This window comes from Bombus vosnesenskii, unplaced genomic scaffold (assembly GCF_011952255.1).
Source record: "Bombus vosnesenskii isolate JDL3184/JDL3185 unplaced genomic scaffold, Bvos_JDL3184-5_v1.1 scf7180000013295, whole genome shotgun sequence".
In the NCBI taxonomy this organism is placed as follows: Eukaryota; Metazoa; Arthropoda; class Insecta; order Hymenoptera; family Apidae; genus Bombus; species Bombus vosnesenskii.
Window position 1 is genome coordinate 8,542,097 of NW_022882946.1, and position 26,831 is coordinate 8,568,927.

Below are 26,831 nucleotides of genomic sequence, written 5' to 3' on the forward strand. Positions count from 1 at the left end.
ATAAACTGTCAAGATTTGTTAGGATGGCGCATGAACAAAATTATGTATTCCCTGTTTTAAAATCCACATAAAGGAAGGGTACATATTAACGAATGGATAAGTTACTGTACACGTAAAGCAACTTCTCTTAGAGTTTTGCAACACAATTATCGTAGTTGGGACATCGTCGTTTGAATTCACAGTGAAAGTGGTAAATAAAAAGTAACGAGCGAGACCAAAGCACGCATAACGACGTTAGAAACATTACAAGAATACTGTTATTATTATTAACTTGTTTTCGAGCAACCGATCCTAGTTGCATTAATTGCATGGTACACGTGGTATTGCTTTCTACCAGAGACCCGCGAGCATTTAATGGACGCCCCTAATGTCGTTTACTAAACCGAGTTTCAACACACGTGCCGACCTATCAATTTTCAAAGTACATTTTCTCGAAGCTAAATTATCGTGCGCGTAAAAACGAGAAAAAATAGACGAGTAGTGGTAGTTGCGAATCATAAAGAGGACAGCAAAGTCGTAGGAACGATCGTTTGCGATTCGAAGAGTCATTCGTCATCCATATTTACAGAACGCTGATGGCTAATGTAATAGGGCGATTGAATGGAAATATATTTCCGCAAGGATGCGATTACTCGGTTGAAGCCAATGCCGGAACCGAATAGGGACCACTCGGTGAAAGCCTAACTCAACGGACATTCGGGACACTTATCGATTAATTAGGTCCGGGTACTTAAGAAAATTGCAATGGACGAATTTAGTGGCGCGTGATGTGCCGCCGTAACCCGATCGTGGTACGATAATAATCGAAAAGCTAACAAACCTCGACGACGATTGTTGAATTAATGACTAATGGGTAACTCGAGTATAGAGGTTCCTTCTGGGAACGCGATTCGTGGCTGACTCGGTTCTCCCGTGTGTTTGCACATTACACAGTCGTCTGTCGAACGATTGTACCTATCTACTTTTTATAGCTGTTTCTGAAGGACCGAGAAGTCGTTTGCGATGAGTAAAAACGTCAGGGTTACTTTCAGTCAGAGTCTCTCTGTATGCAGTTAGGTCTCCACGAGCTGATCTTCATGGTGATCGATCAGTTGATCCATCTACGTAAGCCTTCCCTGATTTATTTGATTCGATCAAGTTACTGTGCCATAGTAAACTGGGTTTTCTAAATACACTTTGATATTATTTCATTATTGACTTGTCTGACAAGTGAGTGAAATTGCTTAATTTCGCTTTAACTTTCTGCTAGTTTCTCAATTTCATTATCCTGATACATCGGTGGTGTGTAATTTCAAAAGAGACGAATAACTTATTTTTATGTGGTATCTTTATCACAAAACTCTTTGTGCATGAAATTAACGTAACGGATGAGCTGCTGATTTTTCTGCACTAATGCGAAATTTAAAAGCACGAAAATGCAGAGAATGCATATATTATGCAAAGATATATGAAATATCTAGAATACTCTCTGTAATATCTACCAGATGAAAGAAATTTCTGTCTAAGTTCCTTTCGTTCCATCGCAATCGTAAAAATACGAATATGCGTAGTTAGCCACGATCTAGCGTTAAATATATCCAAGTTAGAACGTACCGGTTCAAAGGGTCAATGAGAATCATCGACCGCTACGATTTTCTCGCGAACACGTTCATCGGTTTAGCTTCGATGAGACACGAGGTGAGCTTTGTGGTTGGAAGAGTAGTAGGTCGGTTGAAGATCCGATACAAAAGGTTTTCGTCCTATTAAAAGGAAGCCTTAAAAAGTCGGAGTCATCGTCCGTAACGCGAGCACGAGTGAGAGAAAAAGGTAGAAAAGCAAAGATAGACATCGAGAACACTTTTATACATCATTTATGGGCTAGCTTCCCTTTCTTTCACCGATTCATAATTTCTGGAGTGTCGCCAGGCCCGCGCGTTCCGCCCTCTTTTTAATAAAAGAAATCTCTGCTAGTATTAAGGCAGTTGGATGCCTTCCAATTACGCTTCTCGCGTCCTCGGCCTTGCTGGACGCGTGCGAACATTAACATCTCTCACGCCCACCGATCGACTTCAAAGATTTCCGCCGTTTCTGTCTCTCTTTCAACTAATTGGGACATCGATATTCTTCCGATTACCTCGATTTAATGACTCACTGTCAGAAATAAATAATGGAACGCTACCGGTTTAGAGGGCAAACTTTCAACGCGTGGGAGGAACCTCGCTGTTGTAATGTGCGTTTCATTGAGGTGTTGATACGAAAACGCCCGAATGAATCGCTGGAAAACAGAGCCACGCGACGTTCTTTCCATCGATTTGCAATTATATTTTGATTGAAAATGTTCAAGAGACTACGACGATTAAGAGGTTACCGTGTACTGCTTATCAGTTTGCTACTGGTAAAAAGATTAAAAAAAAAATCTTACGCAACAGATAGTTGTACTCGAGTACCGCTACTATTAGAGCGAATAGTGGCAAATATAATGATGCAGGTGTTTTGCAAGTGTCGCGATGGCCTCTGCGAAGCAAGGTTACAGAATCTGGCAAACAGGCGATCAAAGAACGAATGAATCGTAGACGCAGCTGCCGTTGAATATTCTATGTCGTAAATGGTATCTATGAACTCTTTCAGGGTAACGAACGATTATTGAAAAGTCTCGTTGTGACTTTGTTATCGTAGCGCAAAGACTGCTTCTCTCGATTGTAAATTATTTGGAATGGCACAGACATTTGCGAAGAAGATACACACAGCTGCTTTGGAGTATCAATTGTCGACTGTAGTCGAGGCATTGGCCATAGTGGTTGGTTATAGTCGATGCCAATAGTCGTTCAAACTTCGAACACCGATCGAATGGAATGAAAAACGAAAAATTCAGACTTGAGAAGAAAATGCGTTGCGAAGTATCGTTGAACGTTTAAACGGCGGGAAGACATTAGCGAAATGGTGAACGTTCTAATTTAATTGGAAGACGCAATAACACACAAGCGTCCGTTCGACCCGAACTTCCTCCCGCTTCCTTTCTTAAGGCCAAGGACTGTTAACTCTTCCGTTATGACGTGAAATGCAAAGGGCACAGACAAACCGAGTCGTTTGGGTATACACAGAGCTTGGCGGTATAAGGTTTCTTGCGCGTTATACATACACTATGTTCCTTCGTTGGCGAACTTCTGTTTCCTCAGGACGTATCCACCTTCTCTAAACGAACATCTAGTTCTCCAGGATTTACATCCTTATGCATGTTGAAATGAAATGCACGAATTATACAAGCAACGTTCACACTCACAACGTTCGTCCATAAACGATCGTTATTTCGAATATGTTTCGTAAATGGATACAGCGTACGCTCTTGTAATAGTGAACATTGAAATTTAAATTTCATATACTGAAGGACATTTCAAGGTTATATCGATAAGCATGCTTAAAGGTATGCATAACTATCGGCTTGTGTAATACTACAACTTCAACGTTGAAATTCAGGTTTTCAGCTTTAACGAAGTCTCAAGATAGTATCGACGAGAGCATTGATTGAAGAAACGTAAAAATATAATTGTAGGTACGATAGCTGTATGATCACTGCAAGGTTCAGACTCAGCATGGCAATTTTAAATTCTCAATTCGCAGGAATATTGGGTTGCAGACAGATTTTTAATAAAATAGTAGCGAAACGCTATAATGATACTCGTTCGAAGATTTCACATGCGTCACACGTATCTTGCCATACACAGGTAAATTTTTATGCGTGTTCTTCGAATCGTTCGTCACTCACGTCAATAGTCTAATATAAGCGTTCGCTCAATCCCCGATCGCTCGTTCTATCACTCCTACGCACTACGCTAAAAAATATGATAATCTTTTTACATCATACGATATTTCGGTTTCTCCTTTAAAGCAACAACGTGACTACTTTTGAACCGAATTGTTTCACGGTACTGTGAGAAACGTGTATCATCCGGAAGAGGAGGAACCAGATGCAGACGAAAGGGTTATAAATACAATTCGTAAACGAGCGAGAATTCATTCATATCAGCGAGAAGACGACGTACGAAAACGGTGGCGGAAGAAATCGAAGTTGCGTTACTGGCGTCGATGAATCATTCGTTTAAATAGCACGCGCAAATTCCATCCCTGCAAACTCGCATACCGTTCGAATCTGACGCACCTTTCTCGCACAGAGAACTATTCTTATCGCTGAAATTCGATTGTTCGTATGCCTGCTTTTCCATAACGAAATATAACACGACAGGGTTACTTGAGTAAGCAAGCAAGTATTATATGAAAATTAATAAAGCTAATAAATTATGATAATTACAGACGAGGATATCAATGTTGGTTCAAGAAACTTATCTTTGATGAATGATGAATACAAGATATATCCTTGAAGAAACCTATAAGCGTCGTCGACTTGTATAAATGTATAAGATATATTTCGTTGCTTATCACGCTACTAATAACGAATTAAATAGTCCGTTTTCAAATGCAAATCGCTTAAAAGTTGTTCATAGCCGGGTTTGGTGTATTACGAAGAAAATCGCTTAATTTGATTCAAACAACTTGAGCTCATCCTACTTGTCCTAACTTTATTTATCCTAAGATTTGATTCGATCGAGCCGTGTTCCCATTTTATTTGAAAAAAAAAAAGAAAAAGAAAGACCGTTCGCTGATTATACGTGGTATGCTATTCTTCGCCGCCGGAAGTTCTGCAGTTCCATCGAGAGCGATTCTTATTTCCGTCCGTCAGGATCGTTTCCTTTTGTCCTGATTTGCGTATCCTGCATCGAGCGTATCGCGCTATCAGGTCATAGTGGTTGGGGCAAATTTTATAGCGAACTATGAAACGGAAACGAGCATGTGCGATTGCTTCTATGTATCATCAACGGCAAGGTTAAATGCGACCGTTCGAGTATGATCGAACAAACACTTCCGCGAACAATGACTAATTGCGATTTTTTTAGCAAAAGGCAAAACAAAGTACTTCCTACATTTGCACAGTTAAAGAGTAATTAATTCTATGATGTAGGACGCCAACTTAGAAAACGTGTCACACCCTCCTCCTACTTAGGGTTTAACTGTTAGGACTAAAACTGCAGTTGCAACTCGTTATATCGCGATGTATGTCTACGATTGTAAGTTGCAAGTTCACGTAACGAAGTGGAGCGCTACTTTTAGTTGCGTGTTCCCAAGAACTGAAGCGGTTTACGATTTTCTCCTTGTAAAATTTATGTTTGTAAAACTGGTATATATTTCCATCCATCTTTTTATAATTAATCAGATTTCACTCATTAAGCGTATTTTTATCGCACGTTACGATGCTGCAGCATAACGTTCAAAGATTATCGATAATCGGAAAGCAAAGTTAATGGTAGCTACGATAAAACCGTAATAACCGCGCTTGATAATTTCACTGGCGCAGGTGTCGGGTTAATTACAACAGAGTACACGAACGATGGTTATAATTGAGCGTAGAACGGCGTCGTTGCGCGTTGCAGCGTATAATTTCAATCAACGTATTCGAGCAGCCTTGCTAGAAGGTGAAACCACTAAATTCAAAAGCAAAATCGTTCTTTCTGCCGTTCCAGCTGAAAAAGACGCGTTAACAGCTCGTAATTCCATTAGTACCGTTTTTAATTACCGTGACGACTTGTAACGTCTGTGGTAAGCTTCTCTCTCTCTCTCTCTCTCTCTCTGTCTTTTTCTTCTCTCTTTGCTTTTCTGCGATCAGGAAAATTAATGGGATAACGAGAACCTCTAAAAATCACATGCTAAAAAATGTGCTACCAGTGGTTATTAGCCCATCGTTATTTCTAATGACGTTAAATGTCACAGTGTCACGCTAGTGTTAAACGAACTTAATTTCACGCTATCACGTACCATTTTCTTATCATCTTGTATTAGGTTAATAGGTGTGAATGTGATTTATATGTACGACTGTCACGATAAAGTTTGAAACCAGTCTTGGCTCATTTTTTTCGTGAGAAGCGATCGTTCGATCGATCTTCAAAGGACAAAATTTACCGTGAAACGAAAAATGCATGCATAAAGTATTCAGAAAAAAAAAAAAGAAAAAATAGAAAAAGAAGATAAGAGGTAGTTACGCGATCTAATCACTGAAGTGTGTTTCCACGACGCATTTTCCGGCAGCGGAGCTCCGTGTCCAGCTAGATGAAACTGCGCGCGGCTGCTGACCGAGCGAAAGGGGGAATTCCCTCGTCCTCTCTTCTCTTGTTGCTCGGCCGACGGCCTTGAGAGGTCACTTTACCGGGACCGTTCGCTGAATACCTGGCGAAGAAAGGAACTGGAACGTGGTAGAAGTAACTGGTATTCCGCCAGGGCATGATAATAACGTCTGCGCGTTTCCAACGAGTCGTCGTTTTCTCTCGGCGGAACGCGTATCGTCTCCCTAATTCACGCTCCACGTTCCACCTTGCCTTATCATTCTACGACCATTTATTTTTTATCTTCTCCTTTTCCGCTTTTCTTTCTTTTTTTCCATCTTGTTTCTATTTCCTCTCCCCCCGCCCCTTTTTCATGCCTGTTATTATCCACCGTGAATACTCGCGTACTAAGAGATTTCTGGCGAGAAAACGCGAAATACCTGTGTCGCGACATAGCCGTACCGATGTTGTGCAAAACTCGTCGGACTACAAGTTTTTCTTCTGATCGTACAAGTATCTACTAACCGTGCGTTAGAGCCGAACGATGTGCTTACTCTCTCGCTTACGGTATAGAGACGCGCTGTTGAGTGACTCGATCGTAATCCTAAGTTTGTTAACCGATGTTCGTTTTGTTGGTTTATTACTCTGAGAAGAATGGAAGACCGTTTCGATCATTGGGTCTCCAAGAGTTGAGCGATAGAAGAAGCGCACCAGAGAATTTAACGCCGAAGGTTTAGCCCGCTTTTAGCTGCCATTTCCCAGTATGCATCGGATTGAATAGAAACCGCAGCACATGGTCAACGTCTGGCATCTCTGTTGTGCGGTAAATACCGTTGGTTAGATACAAATCTAGTCTTTGTCCGTTCTTTTTTATTCCCTCTTCTCTCTGTTACTATACCAAGAATTTAACTTTCAAAATAGCTCTTGTCTGCAATATTTTAGAGAATCGTAACAAAAAATCGCGCGTTCGATTCCATCAGAGTTCATTTACTATGTGCGAAACACATAATCTGGATAAACTCTGAAACTTGCGATCGTTACAAGCTTTAATAAAAAAGTATAATTAAACAATTATTCGTTAGCCATCGTAAAAGCCTAGATTAACGCTCGAGGCGATCGCTGAAAAAAACCGAGGTAAAACTTTAGCAGTCAATTTTAAAGGCTGCTCTTTGAAAAAGCGAAGATTGCGCGGATGATGATGTCCAACTTAATCGAGGTTCATCGAGCCGTACAGTCAGTTACGAAGGTAAAAGGACAATCGGGAAATAAGAAAGAGAGGCAAAGCTGCGCGGATAGTATGGTAGATAAATTGGAAAACTAACCACTCAAGGCCATGTCGAGGGGAGCCAAGAAAGAAAAGAAGCGAAGAGCATTCTAACAGCACGTGTCTTGCACGGCGCTTCTGATCTCGCGATTACCGTGGTGTCTTTTTTTCGCTTAGCGAACCAACCTTTCAAGGACGCGAAACAAGGCTGTTGGTCGCCAGAAAAAATAGCCGGACCTCCTTTTCCTTTCCATTTCGGAGTCGCGGCGCGTAGAGGTGGCCGCTATGTAGGTCGTCAAAAAAATGGAACGAAAGTTGGTGTGGTTGACGTAAATACGCTTCCGGCCAGACAAATCGTTTTGAACCTGTATCTTTTGTATTTTTATTTGTTTTCCTCTGTTTCTTTGAAACGATGAATGGCATTCGTAGTGCGTGGGTTACGAAATTTTTATTGGATCGGTTTTTTAAGCACGAATCGTTCATTCATGCTAGTCGTGAAATTTTGTCCCTCTCCGTCTTCCGTTAATATTTCACATCGAAAAGACTCGGGTATTAAAATATATGAATATATCTTTTGACGAATGTTGGTCTTAATACTGAGAAAGTGTCGCGAAAGGACGCGATTCGCACCAGGAAATTTCCATCTCTATCGAATCCTTTGTCGTCGCCCGTTTGCTCCCTGAAGACATAAAAAAGGGAAGACTTATTCCTGTCAGAAGGATACAAAGAGAGACACGACGCTACGTTAGAGTCATCGCACTTGCCAAGGAGAAAAGAAATAATATTACGTCAAAGGATTCTATTCTTAACGCGTGGGAAGGCGTAGGCACTTCGTCATCAATCGCAAAGATATATATTACACGGCCGAAGAAAATGAGACAAGGAAGAATAAACGATCCTACAAATACTGTTAACGGAAACTAATATAATTCATATCGAAGTCGGTATGTACCAAGATCTTGAGACTCGTTGCAGATGAACTTTCAGTCCACTTTTGAGCCGTATAAGCGTGTCACGAGCCAGGTAGCCGACTCTCGTGTAACAGAAACGGTGCAGTCTCGTCTCTGGGGGTCTAAAATAAACGTGCACGAGCTATTATTGGATTAAAGCAGGACAGGAGAGGGAAGAAAGCAGAAGGAACGAGCGTCGATTGTACGAGAAGTCACATGTTTTACGAATCGCAACTGGACACGAGCACCGAGGGTGTACAGGAGATATCCCTTCTGAAATGTTGTATAAATATTAATACGGGCCCGTCAGGACCAATACACGTGAGCTAACCTAAGAATAATGGAAATTAGCATAATAATAGCTTCCGTTATTAGCGGTGAACGAATGATAATTCCAAGATAAAGACTCCTTGCTACCAGATATCGTGGTTCTTCTCTTATGATAATAGCCGGGGGATGATGGTACGTCGATGTGTTCCACAATTGAATATTTATTTGTGAAATATCATTAATATCACGATATCCATATAGGCTGAACTGTGCGGAAACTTTTGTTGCAGCTGCAGCGTTAGTTTTCGTTTTGACAGAAGTTTACAGGATATTACGATGGGTTACGTCCATCATGGCGACTTAACTGGAGAGGAAAGCATAGTTCTCGAAGTCTATCCAATTAGATGCCACGTCCACCTCCGGATGAATATTCAATTTCGTCGGTATAAAATAACACAGTAGTAATTTAAATACACTATACTTTCCAAAGTTTGTCCAATTGGACGCTACGTTGACCCACCATGAATATTCAATGCCACCGCCATAAAACAACAATAACGATTCAAATACACCGAAAATAGAAAGAATAAAGGATCAAGTATGTACTACCTTCACGGTAAATTAATTATATACCCTAATAGGCACACGAATTTCGCATACACAGCCAGAGCTAATGAATATCAATAGAATCGATCTCCATAATCTACTCTCTCTTCTATGCGTCTACAAAGAAATTCCCATTGCAGCTTTACGCCCGTAGCAATCGCGAACGTATTTAGTCGTCCGATTTTAATTAATTTCTTCCATTGTCCATTGGGATTTAATTATCCTTCTGCGATAGCGGACACCCGCATTCGCCGGCATTTATTCACGCGTACGTCGTGTAATCACGATACATGGAAATTCGACCTTTGCAGTAGGCCATCCTGTAACACGCGTAACAGACACGTTCCGCATTACACGGACCACGGAGCTTAAAAAAAATTATCGAACCAAATTACTCATCCGCGAAATAAAGTTCGTTTATAAAAATTTATAAAATCCTCGTGTATCGTTGCACTTTGAAATTTACCCACCGCGTTACACCAGAGGTTGATGATAAAATTTTTCAAATTTCCAAATTTATGAATTTTGCTCGCGGTAAATAATGGCTCGTGAACGGTTAGACAGAGTCACACTCGAGGAGACCACGAAACGAAGCGAAAGGAACCAATCCTGAAAGTCACCGATATCCCTTGAAACACTGGAGAACGTTGGCGAATATCCGCGAAAGTCTCTCTCGAGCGTGGAGACGCGGATTTGTACAGAAGCTGGCTGTATTTCGAGCGCGCGAGGATCGCGCCATGCAACGGAGGGGAGCGCAGAAATGTCGAGCCGCCGCATTCCAGCGACTTTTAACGACTGTAACCCTCTTTTCCTCGACGGTCGAGCCGTTAGCCACGCTCGCGGACACCGACTGAGACACTCGGTTGCTTTCCAACCTCTTTGTACCTTACCCTACGATCGCTTTAAATTTCCTTGTAATTGTCGCGATATCCTGTTCCCTTGGTTCAATGCTTGCCGGATGAGAATGGCACGCCGTGTATGGATGGGCGGATGAAGCTTGTCGTGGGTGGTTAGACCGATCGATATCGGACAATGAGTCGACTGTTGGTCTGGCTGAGTTATAATTGCGCGAAAGGGGAAAAGGAAATCGTGGAAATGTTTCGTGTGCACGTTTTCGCGGCACCTCGAGGGTGCTTGATATCTGCCAGGATGGATGTGTTAAGTAAATGTCGACGGCCAAGCAGGTACATTGTCTGTCCGATGAACGTGATATTCGTTCCTGTTATTTCGTATGTTCCAGGGGAATCGTAATATCGAAATTCCCCATTCTTGTCATTTTTCTTTGTGCCATGGATTCTGCGTTTCGAATCTCAGACACGTTAAATCTCGTCTAGCGGTGGCAAACGAGTTTTGCGTAAAGTAACGCGACTAGTGTAATGCTAGAGCGTATCAGAGCAGCGGATATAAGGGAGGGGGGAGTGACTTGGTTCAATAAATCAGTAATCCGGACTTCCCTTGCCAGGGAATCAATGCCTCTGTAATCGAAGGCTCGAGCTCTGCTGTATTCGTAGTTTGCGGAGTATAACAGAATCTCGTCCGTACGAAGAAAGAAAATCTGATTCGATGAACCGGCAATAATACGAAAATTACTTCCTCCGTTTAATCACAGAGTGGTACTTGAACAGTGTAGCGGTCGTATCGGTCTGTCAATAAAGTAGAAATTCATTTGGAAACTCCATCGACTGGTTTTCAAGGGACCACTTTAATAAACAATTGCGTCTTTGTCATAATTGCATTCGTTGATTTCGTGGAAATTGAAAAATTAGGTTCTAAAGGTAGTTGGCCAACAGGTGGGAAAGATTTGTACTCGTAGAAACAATGGTTTCTCCAGAGGACAAAAAGGAAAAGAAAAGGATAAGAATAGAGTTCGTTGATTCGCATGAAAATCGGTTGGTTTGAACGAGGTACGGGTTTTAGTCGGTTCTTTGCGAATGATCTACGCTCTCCTTTTCCGGATACTCACAAAAGAAAACACATGTAGGCCAGGTCAGGCCTATCCGAATGCGTGTTACGGGCTTACCAAACGGTTAAGACAGACGTTATTAAAGATTCAGATCTTTGATGGAATCCGTCGTGCCACTTTGACTCACGCGCTACAACTCTACGTTTTTGTCCCATGCATTTCGCATCGTGATTCTTGTACTTTGCTTCCGTGAGTGGCATGATTAGTTTGACACAGCAGAAAATACCGAATTCATATGTGCACGCAATATAGCCAGCGGAGAAAACTAAATTGAGCTTACAATTATTAAAAGATATAGTTTACAGGTATTTATAAAAATCTTAAAAAGAACGTCTCCGCTTCCTAACGAAAGGAGTTTTCTTCTTCGCGAAAGAAACGCTATACGTAAACGCCAGAATGCATGGAGAATCGTAAGGGTCAGCTTTTTGTTTCTCTCCGCTTGGATTCACAGACTTGGATTCCTTTGCTTTAGGTGCTGTTTCTGACCGTGGTTGGTATCTGTTGCTAGTTTTCGTTCCCCCGATTGCGTGGTGCGACGATGTATTTCAATTCGACGCGAAAGGAAATCGCCGCGCCGGGTCAAAATACGAGGCGATATCTGTGCGATGACTTGGGGCGGAAACCGCGCATTCCATCATCGTGTTTTACGCTCGTTGTCGTCGTGAAAAACGAACACACGGCTATCGATAGCCAGTTGCATTTATCTTCCTTTCTATGTTGTTTGCACCGTAATTCGATAGAGGTAAACTCCGTGGGTTTGAACGCTCGGAAAAAATCAGGGAGAAGGGAACGAATTTTTCACTTTATATTTGGATTAACGAATCGAATAACCGATAAGTAGATATAGGTATATCTTAGTCGTACAAAAGTTGCTGTTTAAAGGGATGTTAAGCGATCGGAGTTCCAAGAACGCGGAAGCTCGAGGCTTGCGTGTTTCTGACAGATATCTTGCTTTTCATTTTAGACGACTTAACTAGCTCAACAGGCAAGGCGAGCATTGATCTTGATGAACTGGTCGACCTAATCGAGCAGAGATACGTCTTTCGCCGCTTCTAGTAAATTTCGAGGATTATCCACGCACAAACTGGTTGAACATCGAAGCTCCAATACAAAGATAGCATTTACGTTGCAACAATAGATGGAGAAAATTTTCAGCGACAAATTTTTACGCTCGACTGTCATCAATTACATTTACAATTACAATTAGTTGTTTACAGTTTTCGATAATGAAATTTTGACGAAATAAAATTCAACTTTCACGATCATAGAATTACGGAAGATAATGTTCGAGCATCGTTTTGTTTCATGATCATGTTGCGCACCGAGTCTTCGATCAGTACATCTAACCTTTACATCGTTACTTCGTAGAAAGTAACGTTTGACTTTTTACGATAGCGTGACAATACGGTGTGCGTTCAAGGACTACAGACTGTAACAAGAGATGCACGAGAAGATACGTTATTTTCATTATGTTTTCTCTACTGTGTTGGTGCCACGGCCAATCAAACTTCAATTTTCTAAAAGTTTCTCTCCGAGAAGTATAGTATCCATTCTTGTTGAACGCTGGTTCTGAAACTCTTTATATTCATCTTCTAAAATTTCTCCTTCAGTTTCTGTTTTCTGTCAAGCTCACAGTCTAACCGCGCATGGGTGTAACCACCCTTGGTGTAACGTTTACCCCATACACGTGCACAGGCACACGTCAAGGCAATTTACCCATTTCAGCCACCTCGCCGCGGGCACGTTTCAAACGCTTAACGGCAGAAAGGCTAACGCTAAATCATTCGTTAGAGAGTTTACGAGTGTACAAACGTTTGCAATCCTTTTCCCTTCGAGAAAGAAGCATCCGATCGAAGAACGTAAAGGCGTGTCGGAATCGATGGTCGATCGAATGAAAAAATTCCGCGGAGGAGGTAGTCGTCTTCGAGATATAAAATGCATTTACATTACAACGTTAAACGACATAGTTAATTTAATCACGAAATCTTCTCGCACTCTTTTCATACGTCGAAGCATTTGGAACTTTCATTTCCTAGTAATGCGGCAATTTAAATACAAGGATTCTCAATTATCCAGAACAACGTGTATCGACAACGAAATCGAAACCGGTTTATCCACTCGAATCATCTTCGCAGGGACAAAAGGACGAACGAAGATTTGTTCTAGATCTCGTGCGGAGGAGGAACGAAAGATGACACAATACCTGACATCTTCTAGTGAATGAATCGAGTAAATGGAATAGTAAAATGTTCAGAAGGGGTGAGTTTCTTCGTCGAAAGGAAATGTCGTGCCAAACACGAACGCAGCTGCGTTAAATCGCTTCTCGCTTGCACCTGTGCCAATTCGACGGATATTCTAGTAGAATGTCACGAGGTCGTGCAGAGGACAAAATAGTCCGCGAAGATGTTTCGAGAGCAGACACGGCTGTCGCGTCGTTCCTTCGAAACGAATCGTATATTCGACTCGTGGAAGTTACGGGTGAATACTTTTGTGGTCATACCGAGTGCTTGATATTTTCTGCCATGTCTCGGCCTTACGAGAAATTTGAAGTTGTATGCGAATTATGTAACGCGATTAGAGTCGGTTCAATTCTTACCCAGTCTTTCGTCGACGTTTCCTACGTAAAGTTTGAATACAAAGGGTCTTTTATTTCGTCCTCCAACAACAGAGGTCTCTTTTCTAACAAGAACAATTTCACTCAGTTATTTGTATTTCATCTGCACTCGATGAACAAGAGGGATACTCGCGAGGCTCTTGCGACTATTTTCTCTATTTTCTCTATACGTATACTCAAATTATTTCAGACCGATCAACCTTCGTTCATTATAAAATGGTACACAAATTCCATCTTAATGCGTGTCTAAAGCCCCATCATCGCCGTATCTCTGCCTCGTCCTTTATTATTCGTCGAATTCGAGTCCCTTATCGTTCGATCCTCCCCACTCAGTGTCTCTCATTTCTGAAGGAACATCGTTCCTCGTGGTTCACCGATGAATCGATAATTCGCGACTATCTGACTGATTCCTGAAGAAGCTTCCCATAGGAAGTAGTTCGCGCAAGGAAAACGATTTCGTTGGTTGTCCCCGGTGGAAAATAGCTGGTATTGTTTCCGACATGTCAATGGGAAGATGGGAAAAAAGACGTCCTCGATGCAGATTCCCCGAGGCCTTTGGTCACGTATTGTATACGAGAGCCTGGTACTGTTTCCTACGGCAAAAGTATCGAGGAAAATGTGAAAAAGGAGCGAGCCAGACTTCCCTTCTGGTTGTCTCACGTGTGTGTGTGTGTGTGTGTGTGTGTGTGCGCGGGAATCCACTTCGACAACGGCCAAGAAACATCTTCCGGCAGACTTTTAACTGGCATGCTTTTTCGCTTTCGCAATAATCCGAACGATGCTCTGGTTTTACCGTGTACGGAACAAGAGGGATGGAAGTAACGAATATTGCGTGGAGGTACGAATTCCTCGAAACGTTGCTGCTTTTGTTTGCCGGACCTTTAGTCGTAGGCGGTAGACATTTTCTTGTATCGGACTCGGCAAGTTTGTCGAAACTAAGTTGGAAGCGGTAGCTTCGCAAATGAAAGATTGCCTCGCATTCTTGTATATCCGATTTCTCTTTTCTCGTCGTTACTTCGGTTTCGGAATCTTCAAAGGCTTACTTCACGGGCAATGTATGTGGGTAGTATTGTTAGGAAAAGTAAGCTTCGGTAATTCTACGAACAGAATTTTGTTTTCGTCATCTGGTTGGGCAGGTTCGATCGGCGTGGACACGTTTTCGGGCCTCATCGCAAGCAACAAAAGACGGTCGAGCGAAGCTTTTCATTTCTGGACGATTAAACGAGGGTTCGTGATTAAAAGCACCGCTCTCATGTGGGTCAAGTGATCGGGTACACAGATCGAATTCGCGTTCGTGGAAAATTCCCAGGTCGCTCGATTGCGCTTTTTTCTTTTTTTTTTTTTTATTCGTAACTTTACTGCAACAAAATTCGTTTCATCTAAATTCGTTTCTAACGCTGCAAGATTTTGGAAAGCTCTTTGCAACATTGTTTTAAAAGAAACAAAAAGGAGAAAGGAGAGGGAAGAGTATAGAAACTATCCAGGAAAGAGGTGAAATGTAAAACAGCTTGGAAATATTTGTTCTTTTTTTTCTTTTTTTTTTTTTTTTCAAGTACAAGTGAAACAGTAGGTAAGAACGCAATTAGTGCAGTGCATTTAGCTGTGCAGCGAGGTTTTCCTCGGACTCTGCTCGACCGTGTTTCTTTCCCTCGAAAATGAAAGATACGGTCCGCCAAGATGAACTGTAAACACAATAAAGGAGCAAGGGAGAATAACGAGAAAATGTAAATAACGTGGTGAACGATTCGAAGCAGATGCATCCTGAGATGCAACGAAGAAGAGCAATGTGCATCGCTATGAGCACACACAGGATGCGATAAGCTATATACTCTCATTTCCTTTTCGCACAGATTGTGGAACCTCGTTACGTTCCAGGCCTGTTTGCTTTGATAACCGATTGCAGATAATAAATAATACGATTTACTGAAAAACGAAAAAAAAAAAATGTTTTGCTAAAAGTTAATCGCGGTAACTTCGTTTGACCCATTATTTTAATACTTTCGACACGAAAAATGACTATAAATCATCGATCGACGAGATTGTCGAGTTAGTGGGTCGTCTTTTATTTTATCTGTAAAACAAACGTCATGACTGTATCTTTCTTTTTTTGACTTATTATTCATTTAGATTTCGTACATCGATTAAGCTCGCATTTAACGTAAACATCGAGATAGAATCCTGAGAATTGCAGAGCCAGACAAATTGCGATTAATCTGGCGATCAGTTGCTGCGATTAATCTAACGATCAGCTGCCTCGATTCGCGTAGCCGGCGCAACGACGTTACACGTCGTACATATGTATGTATTTCGCTCGATATTATGTAAGTGTTTATCGCGAAAACGACGATAATGCGCGCAGGCCCGCGCGAACATCGACGTTCGCGAATGATTCATCGTTTTGCGATGCTCCTCTATCTGGAAGGGACTTAAAATGCAAATTGCCATCGCATTGAGCGCGCGGTCTCGCATTGTTCGACATGGGAAAGCTGAAAGACATCGGAGTTTAATTTTCAATGGTTAAATGTTGAATTCCGCGGAATAATAATGGGAAAAAGCAACGGTATTTAACAGAGCCAACCCTAAGAATTTTTCGAATTACATAAATTACTTTTACAGTTTACGTCATCCTTTTAAAATGGCATTTAAGTTATTCATTAACGTCACAGTGAATCATATTCGTTGTATTTATGTTGGAGAATTCGTTTTATCTTTTTTGAAAATTCTAAATACTCCACTGATACGAGGTAAAAGAAAAATGCTGGATAAGAGAAAGGAAATGCGAGTCGATTGCGAAGCAGGACAGTTCATAGTTCACAGAGATGGCGTCAACAAAGCTTCCTGTGTCACGACAGTAGTTGATTTACCGTGGGACGCATTGTCACGGACTGAATTAATTGACGGGGTCAGGTAAGGACTGCCGTTTGTATTTTCTGTCGATGATGACAAACACGTCTATTAGCAATGCTAACCACCATGCGACACCTTGCACGATCGCATACCTTAGCTAGAGGTTGCTCGAAGCTATATTTTCGTTGGAACGAGTGCGTTGTATATTTTATCTAACGTTCAACGACGACTTCGTTGATTTAAACGATATTTATTCTTTCGTACAAGGTGTTTTAATATTTGGAACACCGCGTATTAGCTCTATATCGTGTCTGGCAATATTCCCACAGTATCTCGTTTACGATAAAATATGGAGACCAGGAAGGAAGATAAGATTAATTTTATTTAAATTGTCGATTATCGCGAATGGATCAATGGAATCGTCCATTTGATTTCAGGAAACAATTAATTTAACGGAGATTAGTGAGAAACTAACTATCTTAGATCGTAAATTCTAAAGAGGTCTAAAGCTTTATGAGTCCATTGATCGTAAAGTTAGAAAGATCCTTGGTTGTTTCAAAGTGAACCTCCTTCGGGTCAGTGGTCTTGAAATTCCACGGTTAGGATGAAACGGATCTTGCAATTATTCTTAATCCTCGAATAAGTTATGAGAGTAACATTAAATAATGATGGTATATAACAGTGTACGTTTTTAGATGCGCTCTGCTAAAAATATTCATATAGGAACAACGAGGTAAACGTGTTGCTCTCGATTCGCTCGAAGAGAGTAATTCCTTGGGTGAAGAGGAGAGGTCATCGTATGGTTGATTAATAAAAGCTTCTATGGGGTCGATGTGTAAAAATAAAGATCACCCTCGCGAGTCGAGAAATAAATAGCGCATGCATGTCGTTTAGGTGAATCAAATGGAGTATGCTCCGCTGAACGACGACTCCCTTTCTCTCTCTCTCTCTCTCTCTCTCTCTCCTCATTTGCGTGCGATTACTCGCAGTAATTTAACATGTTCGAACCAAATCGAAAGTCGATATCCCTTCGCGAATGTGAACGTTTTAAACAAGTTGGGAACAGGGGAGGAAAAAAAGAACGGGATGAAAGATTCGAACAAATCGGTGCGTTTAAAGAACATTTGACTTAAAGAGCCAGTCACCAACTGATCTAATGACGAATATAGTGCGGAGCGGTGTTATTTTAGAAACGGAGAGTCAGCCGTAAAAGTAGCAACGCGCTGCGTAACGGGGTTAACAATTACGTTGTGGCGTCTCGACAGGATTCATTAGAGTTAAGGTTAAGGTTCATTAAACTCGAACCGCGGTGAAGAAGTCCGCGGGGCGACTTTACTACTGGGAGCTTGGCAATTTTAGCGATAGCATCGTTAAACGTTCCCATGTAAATTACAATACGCGATGCGAACCCAGTGGCTGTTATGCGCGATTTCCCGCGCTGTTCTTCTAGCCTAACTGGACGTTTCTTCTCTCGTTTCGTCTAACTGCCTTCTTTTTATCTTAAGACATTCTCGGCAACACCGTCAATTCGTGTGAAAACCGAATGCGCATGCCACGCTGCGTTATTCAACTTGCAAATGTTCACTGTCTACAGTTATCGAAGCCTTCCTCAAGGCGTATTATTCATATTTCGAACTTAGATAACTTACGTATCAGCTGCGAACATGAACCTGAAACGCTCTTTTCAAACACCCCCATCTTCTACTTCGACAAAAATTGAACATAGACGTACAGTCGATTACTTAGATTCCCCGAAACAATTTCTCCATTGAGGAGCGTTCAGCACCGGATGGCGGCGTCGAATCCAGTGGCCGCTTCATTGAGTCGCGCGCGCTTACGCCCTTGAGTCGATGTTACTCAAGGTCGAATCGGAAGGACGATCGATTTTACCGGCACAGAAGCATCGAAGCTGCAGACGGTTGGCATTTTCGCGTCTGGTCTGCGCTCGGTGTATACAACAGATACCGCGAGAGAGAGTCACGCATGTTTTCTCACGCATCGACGAGAAGATGGCGTGGAAGGACGGGGCCGCGTCGTGGCCGGATGCGGAGCCGAGAACGGACAAAAGAAACACGGCTGCATAACAGACAATACCACTCTGTGCCGGCACAGACGACCAACGTTATTGTCCGTGACTCGCGCTATATCGCCGCGACCGCCCGTTAACGAGGTCCATCGAAGACAACGAGAGCCCACTTCCGGTCTCCCTGCCTTTTTTCCTGGCTATACTGCCACGAGCAAAGAGTTCTGCGTCGCTGATGCGAACCAATCTCTTCTTCGTCTCCTTCTTCTTATATTCTTTTTTCTTTCTCGCTCCTAATTTCTTCGTTTTTTCCCCTCGAACAACCGTTTCACAAGAGGGTCGAAGACGAAGCGGACTGGGTCTCTGAAGATTTGCGATGTTGTCAAGGAGTAACGCGATCGCCTCTTTAACGCGATGTGCGCAAGAGTACAAACTTGGCAGAAGTTTGCCTGTCTTTCGTTTGTTCAAGCCAAAGGTTTGTCGTACAGGGTGGTTGCTGGTTGTCCTGCATAGTAGGATTTTAGATGCGTGATAGGTCTTGGGGCAAGTTTCCGTTTGATATTGAGGATTGGAGATTGATAGGGTTTCGTTGAACTTCAAACGAACAATTCGATTGCCTGTTTTGTTAACGAAATATTTGTTTTGGAAAACTCCCTTAAACGATCAGTTTACTTGTGGAAAGAAAAAAGTTTCTTTGTAGCGACGCGTCCTTTCTTTTTCTATCGACTATTTGCAATTCGTCGAATAAATTTTCTGTTAAATTGAAGATCACCCATGATTACTATTGATGTTGCAGAGTAATTAGAAGATTGTGCTTCTGTAATACGAAGCAATTAAAAAAACACCATTTGTGTGAAGTGAAAACGTTAGGCGAGATAGAAATGTTATTGTTACTAATTAACTCTTGCATCGCGATTCTTATTCTCGAAGAAAAGGAAAAGTAAACTTAATTCGTCTAAATCTAGAACGGTGAACTGGGCGGAAAAAGAGTTGGCGTTAAGAGCGAGCACGAAGACAGTTGGAAATACGATTAGTTTGGTGTGGCGTTGCAGAAATTTCAGACCAAGTCAAAAGGGCTGGTCTCTGTATAGGAGGGTGAAGTTCTTCTACCTTCCCTCTGGGACATTATCGCCCCTCCGATCAGCCTATCTATAGGAAAAGGGCCACACCTTCCGCAGACGTAGCAATGGCTTAACGACCGAGGCAGCCGGTCGCGTTTCTACGTCAATGTTTTCGCGCTTTAAGTCCCTGATACACCTCGATATTCATCGTTTCACCCTTTACTCGTTTCACCCTTCACCAATAGTAGTTCCGGCAGTCATTTTTGGAACTATCGTGAACTATGGTTGTTGTAAGTAACAGCAGGAAATTTAATGAAAGAATTATTTGCGGACAATTTTTTAAATAGAAATTTACCATTACGCGACGTATACTTTTTACGCGACAGATATTTTCTAGTCAAAAATTTAAGATTCGAAATACTTGTTTTTCTGTCCGTAATCCTTACGTACCCTTATTAACCCTTTCCGTATAGTTAAAGCCTACCATGAAGATAGGTCAGCTTGAGGGTTTCTTTTCCGCCAGTAAACATCACAAGGGTAGCTTAACTGTACAACGCCCTCCGGGTAAACGTAGATGATATATCCCTTATTTAGAATCATAGCATTCTTTTTAGATAATCAAATCTATCTAGAACGATCTAACATCTACAAAATTTTAAACTTTCTTCTTCTTTTTTTTTTTTTTGTTTAAATGTTTTTAAACTTGACTCGAGTTAACCAATAACTTCCGAAAAAAGGGTCAATTTACCGGGTGATTTCAGTGATAGTCGTATTTTTAGTTTCTTCAAAGTGGTCGTGGTAAAAATAAAAGACATGCCTCGGAGCGACGCGGTGAAATTTCTTTTTCCCTGCGAACGAACTGCCGATCGTGGAACCTGAATAACAAGTAGAGCGGCGTAAAACGCGCTTAATACGGTCGGTGTACTCAGGACAACGTCTCCGACCTCTTCCCACCTCTTTTCGATATTACCGAGGGCTGGCTGCCTCCAGGAGGGTGTATCGTGTACACAACTCCTGCTGTTCACCTTTGCACAGTTACCTTTCGCGTTCAAACAATGTTTCTTCCTAGGTTTTCTCTCTCTCATCAAATTTGTCTAATGTCTAACGCTTCGAATGACGGGATTGACACGAAATAACATCGCGCGTTTTATCTTCCTGCTCGATATAATTAGCGGTGGTGTTAATGCAATAAGTTTGCGAGCTATGCGGCTATAATTACGTTAACATTTTAGATTACGTTTGTTGTGAAATTGTAAGTTGCACATAGCCATCGTGGACATTAACGAATAACGAACATAGGATGTTATAGTTTACGAGATGCGACGTTTCAAGGAATAATTGATGTCGAGCTCGTTCTATCGGCTAAATATTAAAACGATGAACTAGTACACGTCAATCTTTGACATCGTAGAACGTGTAAATGTCGTTTCCAATTGATCGATTCGAAATTTTGGATATAATAATATATGAAATCACGGCGGTGATAAAAAATTGTAAACAATCGTGAGATATGTATTACGATCAAAGGCGAATAAACGGATAAAAACAGGCTAAAAAACGGATTACCTAAATTACTCTAAACTTTAAAAAAAAAAAAGAAAAATGAGTAAATACTTGCTACAAAAAATTGATGACTTGTTTTCGTGTTGGAAATCAGTAAAAAAAAAAAGAACAAAATAAAGTAAAATAAGATAGCAGTTGAACAAACGATTTAACTACTCGGAATATTCGAACGTGAAATGCATTACGACGGTTTGTATCGTTTTCCACGACGGGCAGAATAAATATTTTACGATCGCGTGTTCGCGTCGTTTTCCAGGGCGACACTGGCGAAGATCGCCAGGATATCGCGCGAACCACCGCGTCGTTTGCACGTATCCATCGATTTTTTCTTCCATCCTTCCATTCCCGACAAAGCCTTCGATACTCTTCACTCGTCATTTCGCGACCAAACCGACCAAGGTTTAATCTTCGTCGAGACAGAGAGGATGGATATCGAACGCTCTACAGTCTACCGGAAAGCGACCGATTGTCCCTCGCTCTTTTCAACGCGAAAGTCTCTCGCGTTTCCTTCTCCTTTTCATACGATTCTCTGCTTTCTTTGATCGAGCTTCCACGTCTACACGATGAACAACTCTGCGAAAAATATTGGAATCATTGTTTCGATGCAGGATTATATTGCGGGGGAATTGTGTGAATTGGCCGATTGTAATTGATAAGGGCGAATGTAATCGTGATTAAAGTAGTCTAATATCATTTAGGTCGTCGTAAGACGCGACACGTATATGAGACTTTTCTACAGAATTAATAGAGACTGTTTATGGTAGATGAAAGATTATCTATTTAGACGAGGCAATTGTATGTCTCTTGGGTTAATTTTCGTACGTTTAGCTGGTTATTTAAAAGTCTAACTATTATGATTGCTCTGGGACAAAAATTCAATAGCTCTGGTTTAGACCAGACTGTTTTGTTTCGACGTTAAAATAACGTTTAACAATTCGACGTTTCGGCGTTCAATTAAATTCTTCGCGACGAAATTGCACTGTTTTCTTAGAAATCTATTCGAACATATGAAAACGCGTTTGCTCTCTTCCAGACATAGGTATCGAGTCTGACCCGATTGCATCGCGACACAGGTCGAAGATCTCTAAGGATATCAAGTAAATAATTATACCTATCCGAAGCCGTTTGCTCTTCAGGGTCTTCCGTTAACACCATCGCATTCGACATTCGTCGCGTAACGTAGTCTCTTCTTCATTTTTCCCAACATTAGTAGCTTTTCTCAACAACTCATATTATCCATTGTTTTACATTCGACTTACGTAAGCCTGAACGGTGCACGAGTAACGTTCCATCGAACAGATCCAAAAGAATTTTCAAGAATATTTTTCTTCTCTAATTCGATTGTAATATCTCTTCTTTTCGTTTGACTCTCGATATTTGTCTAGAAACGTGACCATTGAATTATTTGAAGCGTCTGCTTCATATTTTATAAGCACAAACAAGCTTCCGTTGTATCATTCCTCCGCTAACGAAATTTCGATGTCAGGCTTTCATTGACAAGTGTCCCGCAACAAAACGGACGTTGACGCGCTCGTAAGCGCGTGGAACGCGTCGTGAATGTATCCGGTTAAAAATAAACTGTACTTCCTTGGGCGTAGGGCCTCGATAAACAGCTTTTGGACGAGCTGGCTGAAAGGAAGTGGAAAATTTACTCCGGCCCCGGATTCTGATCCCCGACGAATTCTCTTTCCCCCGTTTCTATTATTCCGAGCAAACAGCGCGCTCGTTGTTTTCCTCCGTTATTACTCAATTTATTGTTTCATATTTCGGATTTATCATATTTGCGACTAATATTTGATATTAAAATGGATGCCTCTATGTACAGTATACTTACGTCGAAATGATTTCAGTAAGCAGAAATCGATACGTTTGTATAAGCAACTATACTATTTTTGTATTATTTAGTAGTCTGTTGATATTCGCGTGAAATCGTAGTTTTACAAACACGACTGAAGAAATAGAGTCTAAACAGACGTCTGTTCAACAGGCATATTTTGCGTATTATGTGCGTATAGTCTTTGCGATAGACAGTGAAAATACATCATAAAATATCGTAGGTTATTTTCGAGCGAAGAATTCTTTCTTAGTCATCGAGTTTAGTAACGTTTTCTAAACCATTATTCGAGTTTTCGGTTTGAGTCATCGTGTCTCTCGTTCAATCGTATCACGTTGGAAAATTCCTTACGATGTAGTCGAAAGTATAGAGATAGAATCTTTCGAAGCACTCAAAAATCCGATTAGCATTTGTAAAAAGGCAATCCTTGTTTCCTCTTCTGTGCACATATCACTGTAACAAATAACTTACTCAACGAGTTACTTTCTCTTAGCAAAGTTACACAGCGATAACCAGACGTTTCAAGCGGCGGCTAACGGAAAAAGTTAATTCGCCAGTTCGATGCACCCACCTTATTAAGTAATACATTATATTATAAACACGCGCAATTAAAGCCGACAGACGGCTTGTTATACCTTAGCACGCAATTACCAGCAGAACGGAAGACAATATCGCAGAATTCCTTTCGATTCGTTTCATGATCGTGAATCGAAAGTTATCGCGGAAAAAAGAAGAAGAAAGAGGAATTTTCATGGCTCCGCGAATAAAGATTCGCGCTCAATTAGTTTGACAATTTCTGGAAATCGGGTTAACAATTCAATGGAGGAGGGCAGAGAGCGAGATCGTTGAATAATTTCCTCGCTTAAGCATTCGAGAAATATCGCGCGGTTCTCGCGAGAAAGAAAGCCGACCCCGAACATTAATTAGGCCGGATATCCTTTTGTCGGTAATTAAGCAGAATTTATCTTTCTGCCGTACGAAAGGGCAACTTTTTCTTCCCCTTCATTTCTCCGTCTTCTTTTTTTATAACAAAAAAATCATGCTTTTTCGAAAAGTTTTCACGGTTCTTTCAAAACGGAAAAACCGGAAGATTTGTTCTCGATGGCTGTCAGAGATGCTCATTGTTTGAGCGGAATGAATCCGCGGACGCGAGAGCAAAAGGAGAATCGTTTGTTTAATAAAATCCCCGGGATTGTTACTCGTTCGAGTCTGTTGTTAATTAAAAACTTACAAGGGGTGAGCGTACCGCGAGCAAGAATTCAATGAATAGAGTATTTCGCGGGAGAATTGCATTCAGAATTTTATATTAATGTTTTCTACGCGCGATCTTCTCAGATAAAATTTCTATACCGCGCTGATCAGTTGCACGAGTAATTAAGAGTAATTTGAAACTCCATACTAAAGATTTATACGTGAACTTCGGTCGTCGTAAAAATTTCGTTTTTCCAACGTATTCATAATTGGTCGGCATTCGTGACTCACCCTACTGCGACGATATTAAATTTTGATGCAGTTGAGAAGATACTTGGCAAGATCGTGACGCCTCAAGCCATTTTCCAAGACGCGCACGCTCAATCACGCTAATGTCTTCATTTAAAACCTATTTTGATCATCTACAAAGAACTCATCTATTTCACTTCTCCTAACGAATCTCGCATGGAAATTGCCATAAGATCGTAAGATCTCGTGTCCGCTTGTACTTATCGAAACACAAATATTCAGCTTGAAAATATATCCGCAACTCTGATCAATTATTTACATAAGTTCTTTATCGAAAAACTTATCAGATTCAAGGATTCAAGATATACCGGGCAAAGATGATCATCCTAACAAAACAGGCATTGGATGGGCAGGCAAAATTCGCAAAGATAAAAAACTTCTGGGTGGATAAATGAAACCGAACCGACAGATATCGAAGTTTCCTCGACACGATATCGTAATTAAGAGACGTGACTGCGTTTTTCCGGAAGTGTCTGATCCCGTATTAAAGTCGGAGGTGGTGCATTCTGGGAGGCGGCCGGGTCAAAACATAACCGTGAGACACGCGTTCGCGTACGACACCGTGGAAATATTATTCCAACGTTTCTCGTTTCAATTTTTTCTCTTGTTCACCTCGACGAATGAAAATGTACGCTCGTTCCATTGTCATACTACGTACACACATCGCGGCTTCTTCTCTTTTTCCTCCTTTTTGTTCAACGTTACAAGAGATTGTGTTTCGCCTTGATTTTCGTAATTGTGATTTTCCGGCAACGCTGCAGCTTCGGCGTGGAATTATTTTCTGCCACGGAAGATCGTTGCATCGTGTTCGATGGGTAATTAAGTAGAAGAAATTGACACGTATTTCTATCCAATTCAAACGTCGGTGGGGAAAGAAAATGGGAAAGGGGAGCAAGTTCTCGTAACACATTCGATCGATCTTGTATTCTTTTGAAAGTTAAGCTGTTTTGCAACCTATTCGTTGATAAAAGTCGATAAAGTCGAGCCAATTACGGTGCAACGGTCGAACGATTTTTCGCTTCTTTCGCAACGATACGGACGTATCTAACTAACAATAAGCAAAACTACTGCTTGGTTGGTCGAGCACTTTCGATGATTTCGACGTAGTTTAGCAGCTCGAAGAAGGAAACAAAAAAGGACACCGGAATCCGCGGCATGCCCTCCAAATCCGGCGCGTACAGCGGGAAATACCGCAGAAGGAAATTGCAAACGACTGGTAGAGTCAGACACTCGGCAGGAAGTCCGCGTAATGGTACTTGCGATCGCTGGTGAACTGCTTGGCGTTTACAAACCTCGAAAAAGAAGGTTGCACGATTGTTGCGTGCGACATCTGAAAGCAGAAAATCACCAAAAATGTACTTGTCATGTTTCTCTCCTGCGATATTCGTATCCTCTCCTTCTTCAAAATTGTACAGAAGATAGCGAAACGGTAGTAAATCCTACATAGCGAGATCAGGGAAACTGGTATTTCCTGCAATTTTAATCCTAAACCTTGAAACGCGAAACTCAGCGTCTTATTTGTGATTAATTCCGTAATGATAAAACCGTAGACGGTAGCTCGAACGCTACGTGGGCGAGACAGATACCGGTGTGACACTCGTGACGCTTCCCTCCCGGTATTCACCCTAGGAAAGTTCTTTGCTTATCTAAATCGGAAAGACGAGACCATGTCGGCTGAAGGACTTCCTTCAAACATGGGGTGCGTCCGTAGCGATGATTTTTATAAAGGGACGACAGTGAAGGAGGAGGATGGAAGTAGTAAGGCGCAAAAAATCGAAGGAGCATCAGGCAAGAACGAACTTAGAACCGTAGAAACTTGGTCGATTTTACGAAATCCTACGGTGTTTCTCGCATCGAATCTTAACGCGATATTACTATTTGCTGCAATGCGGTTAAACGGCCGATCGTTTGAAAGAGCCTCGAATAATGGTGGAACAAATTGTCGTTGGAATTTGATGTTAAAAGTATCGCTACAAGTAAAGATACACGAAGAAATCAACCGTAACTGTAAGTCGCAGTTGCGTTCGATTCTATCGGATTTCTTGACCTCCTTTGCAACTTTCCTACACGATGTACATATGTACCAGGTTCTTCGGGATCTTTCGTTTCCGGGCAATCTGTCCCAGCAGATTGAGTTACTTCCAAACTTCATTCGTCCCTATATCCTCGACGTCCACAGGAAAAGCTTCGCCGAGCAAATGTTTCGCT

The 26,831-nt window shown here is 41.5% G+C and overlaps 1 protein-coding gene across 8 annotated transcripts in view; it reads left to right on the forward strand.

Annotated features, from left to right (window-relative positions):
* LOC117233185 (cytohesin-1) overlaps positions 1-26,831 on the forward strand; it is a 60,280-nt gene that overhangs the window by 23,730 nt on the left and 9,719 nt on the right. The window contains exon 1 of one of the 8 annotated variants that reach the window (XM_033493246.1): positions 6,907-6,951. The exons of the other annotated variants lie outside the window; for them this stretch is intronic. Coding sequence (XP_033349137.1) covers positions 6,922-6,951 — 30 coding nt within the window. The 5' untranslated portion in view covers positions 6,907-6,921. Of the gene's footprint in view, positions 1-6,906; positions 6,952-26,831 lie in introns of those variants that run through there. 8 annotated transcript variants of the gene reach the window in all.